At 63.0% G+C, this 3,824-nt stretch overlaps 1 protein-coding gene across 1 annotated transcript in view; it reads left to right on the top strand.

The window, feature by feature from the left end:
• Nucleotides 1–1,002: 1,002 nt before the first annotated feature.
• TMEM120B (transmembrane protein 120B) overlaps nucleotides 1,003–3,824 on the top strand; it is a 34,711-nt gene continuing 31,889 nt past the window's right edge. Inside the window, exon 1 of the mRNA XM_004611042.2 lies at nucleotides 1,003–1,189. Within this exon, the coding sequence (XP_004611099.1) occupies nucleotides 1,121–1,189 (69 nt within the window). The 5' untranslated portion in view covers nucleotides 1,003–1,120. The remainder of the gene's footprint in view (nucleotides 1,190–3,824) is intronic.

The raw sequence follows: 3,824 nt of genomic DNA, 5'->3' as shown, positions 1-3,824 counted from the left end.
GCGACAGCTGCAAGTCAAACCACACCAGGACCATTTTTTTTTTTTTTTGTCACACCCTGTGGTGCTCAGGGTGGACTCCAGGCTTTGTGTTCAGGGCTGACTCCTGAGCTGGGGGGGACCCTGTGGGGTACTGGGAATGGATCCTAGGTTGGCTGCATGCAATGCAAACGCCTCCCCTGATGTAGTATCCCTCAGACCCCTGTAGCCTTTATTTGAACCGAAATGGAAGAGGCCAAGGAGAAAGCTCAGGGACCAGGGGCACATATGCTAGGACCGGGGTTTAAAACTCCGCAATGCAAGACCCTGGCTAGCAGCGGGCACCACCAGTTGTACGCATTACTTGACTGCAGCATTCCTCTATTTGGGGGCTGCTACCCAAGATCCGTGCCGGGGGACTGCTCCTGCCGGTGCCTGGGGGACTCTGCGGCACAGGGGGTTCGACCTGACCTGGGTGTTTCGCATGCAAAACACGTGCTCAGCTTTTGAGTCATGTTCCCGGGCCTTCAGAACGAGTGTCACCAGGAGTAGCCTCTCGGGCCCCCACCCAGTGCTTGAGAGCCACCGCCACCAAAAACCCCACAACTTTATAAATAGAAGAGCAATAGATGGTGACAGCGAAGAAGGTTCCACGCAAGGGCAGGCAGGTAACACAGCGGAGGGGCCGGGCTGCAGCGGGGTGGAGCGAAAGCAGGGCAGGGCCTGGCAGGGACACGCCCGGGAGGCGGGGCTCTGGGTTCGATTCGCTCGGGGGCGGGGGTGTCACCTTGTGCCAGCTGCAGCTGTCAAGGGAGCGTCACCCAAAGCCTTAGAGGGCAGGCACCTCTGATGGGTGCGTGGCAGGGAAAAAAAAACCAAACCACAAGGAGGTGACAGCGCCGTCTGAGCGCCACCCCGCGCGGCCGGGCGACGGTGCCAGCACCCCGGGCCCGGACCCCGGGCCCCCTCGCGTCCCCTCCCCTGCGCCCCAGCCGTGCAGGGGCCGCGTGCGCGTGCGCGAGGCGGGGCGGGGCGGCCGTGACGTCACCGCGCGCGTGGCCGGGCTGCGCAGGGACCGCGGGCGGCGGGCGCGCGGGCGTGGGGAGCTGCTGGCCGGCCGCGCCGCCGCCCGCGCCGCGACACCATGTCGGGACAGCTGGAGCGCTGCGAGCGCGAGTGGCACGAGCTGGAGGGCGAGTTCCAGGAGCTGCAGGTAAGGCGGGGCCCGGGGCCGTCCACCCGGCGCCTCCCGCCACTTCCAGGTCTTCCCCCACTTGGGGCGCCCGGCGGGATCCCCCATCCCCGCCCTCGCGTCGCCTCTCGGGCTCGCGCTCCGCCCGCGCTGCAGAAAGTTGGTCCGTGGGGTGCGGGGGGAAAGTTCCAGGAAGGTCCGTGTGCGGGAGGCCCGAGGGCGCAGCCCTGCGGCCCGGGGGTGCTCCGGGGACGCCCCGTCCCGCATCGTCCCGGCCGTGTGGCCCCTGCGTGCGGGGACCCCTGCGCGCCTGTCCCCCGCGACTGCAGGCTGAGTTTGGCGGGTGCACGCCTGGGTCACCCTTGACACCGCACGGGGGGCTGCTCCCGCCCGCCCTGACCCTGCTGGCCCGAGCCAGGGGTGGGGCCGGGAGGGCGCTGGACCGAAGGCCCCCGAGCCCATGGCATTGTCGCAGGAACCGAGGGAGGCCAGCGACACCAGCTCCTTATCCTGGAGACCCAGAGCTGGGAAGCCTCGGGACTGGGGAGGTCCGGGTGGTCTGAGGGGCTGCCGGCCGCTGTTGCAGAAGCGACTGTCCCTTCTGGGTTTCTTCTCCTCTGGGACTCGGTTTGCCCCAGATCACTTCCTGGTTGCCCCCCTCCTCAGCCCACCGGGCTCTTGGCTGTGGTTGGTCGACCTCCCACCAAGGTGGCAAGAGGGAGAGGAAGTCGCCCGGTGTGGCTGCAGTGGGTCTTGCTGGGTACCAGGCGGTCCGACCCGGGGAGGAGCGAGGGGCTTGGGGTGCCCGGGCAGGACGGGCAGAGGAGAAGGTGCCCAGGAACTGAGCTGGGGGCGTGTTGGTGCCCTCGCCTAAAGCGGGAGGACTCGGGACCCACGCGGGCCCCAGGGGACCCTTCTGGCATGGAGACCACTCGGTCACCTCCGAACACTTTGTCCTACTGGGCCGGCCGGCCGCAGCGCTAGGGCTCCGAGCCCACGGGAGGCTTGCAGTGCTGGGCTCTGGTTTCCTTTCCCTGCTCTGGCTCGGAGGAGGAGGAGGAGGAGGAGGAGGAAGAGGAGCAGGCTGCAGAGCCATGCAATTAATACAGTTAATAGCAGTTGGATGGCAAGTCTTGGCAGGCGGCCGTGCAGAGGAGCCCTTTGGTTTGTTCTTTCCCGGCGTCTCTGCGGCTCAGGTGTGTGAGGGCGGAGGGCGTGGGGGCGTGAGCCTGGAGTTTTGTCCCCCGGTGCCCGGCAGAGATGGAGCGGGGCTAAGCAGTGGACGGGGCTTGCTTTGGGGACCCGCGGGTCTTTGGCTTTGTAGCTCAGAGGCAGGTGTGGGCTGGGAAGTCCTGTGGTCCCGAGGTGTGGGGGGGGCAGGGGGTCCAAATTTGTGTCTGTCTGAGCTCAAGGGGAGCTGAAGCCAGACTGCGGGGGGCTGCGTCCGCCCCACTTCCTGCCCTGCAGCTTCCCACCAGTGCCGGCCTTGCTCAGACGCCTCCGTCTTACTCACGGGCGAAAGTGTCTGGGAAAGTGTGGGTGACGCTGGGGCCCCGGGGAACTCGAGGGCCGGCTGCGGGCGGGCGGGTCGAGCTTCTTCCCGGGAAGATGTTCCCTTCACCGGGTTCTCTGGGCTCTGAACCTGGGTCTTGGGCTTCATTTCAGATCTCTCTGACGCTGCCTTTTTGGGGGTGATACAGTGTCTTTGTGTTTCCTCTCTTCTTCTTCTTCTTTTTTTTTTTCTTCTTCTTTTTGGGTCACACCTGGCGATGCACAGGGGCTACTCCTGGCTCTGCACTCAGGAATCACTCCTGGCGGTACTCAGGGGACCCTATGGGATGCTGGAAATCAAACCCGGGTTGGCCGAGTGCAAGGCAAACGCCCTCCCCGCTGTGCTATTGCTCCAGCCCCTTCTTCTTCTTTTTAAAATTGAATCACTGTGAGAATCACAGTTACAAAGTTGTTCACCATTGGGTTTCTGTCATGCAGTGTCCCCTCACCAGTGTACACAGGGTACATTTCCCACCACAAATGTCCCCAATTTCCCTCCTCTCTCTCTCTCTCTCTCTCTCTCTCTCTCTCTCTCTCTCTCTCTCTCTCTCTCTCTCTCTCTCTCTCCCTCTCTCCCTCCCTCCCTCCCTCCAGCCCTTTTGGGCCTTATTTTTTGCAATACAGGAACTGAAAGGTTATCATATTTACCTCTCTTCATTTATTTGTTTTTGGGCCCTACCTGACGGTGCTCAGGGATCACTCTGGCCTTAAGCTCAGGATCACTACTGGTAGGGCTCGCTGGGGTGCCGGGGATCAAATCCCTGTTGTATTAGCTCTCCAGGCCCAGTCTTGGTGTTTCACCTTTCTTTATTTTTATTTTCTTTATTTTTTGTTTCGGGGTCACACCCAGCTGTGCTTAGGGGTCACTCCTGGCTCTGCACTCAGGAATCACTCCTGGCGGTGCTCTGGGGACCATATGGGATGCTGGGGATCGAAGCCGGGTCAGCCGCGTGCAAGGCAAGTGCCCTCCCCGCTGTGCTATCGCCCCAGCACCCCACCTCTCTTTATTAAAAACCTTCTGTTCTGTTCTGTTTTCGGGTCATACCCGGTGGTCTCCAGTGCTGTGCCTGGCAGTGCCCAGGGAACTGTGCCGCGGTGGGGATTG

This window comes from Sorex araneus, chromosome 9 (assembly GCF_027595985.1).
Source record: "Sorex araneus isolate mSorAra2 chromosome 9, mSorAra2.pri, whole genome shotgun sequence".
Classification (NCBI taxonomy): domain Eukaryota; kingdom Metazoa; phylum Chordata; class Mammalia; order Eulipotyphla; family Soricidae; genus Sorex; species Sorex araneus.
The sequence above is the reverse complement of the archived record's forward strand: the minus strand, read 5'-3'. Positions and strand labels throughout refer to the sequence as shown.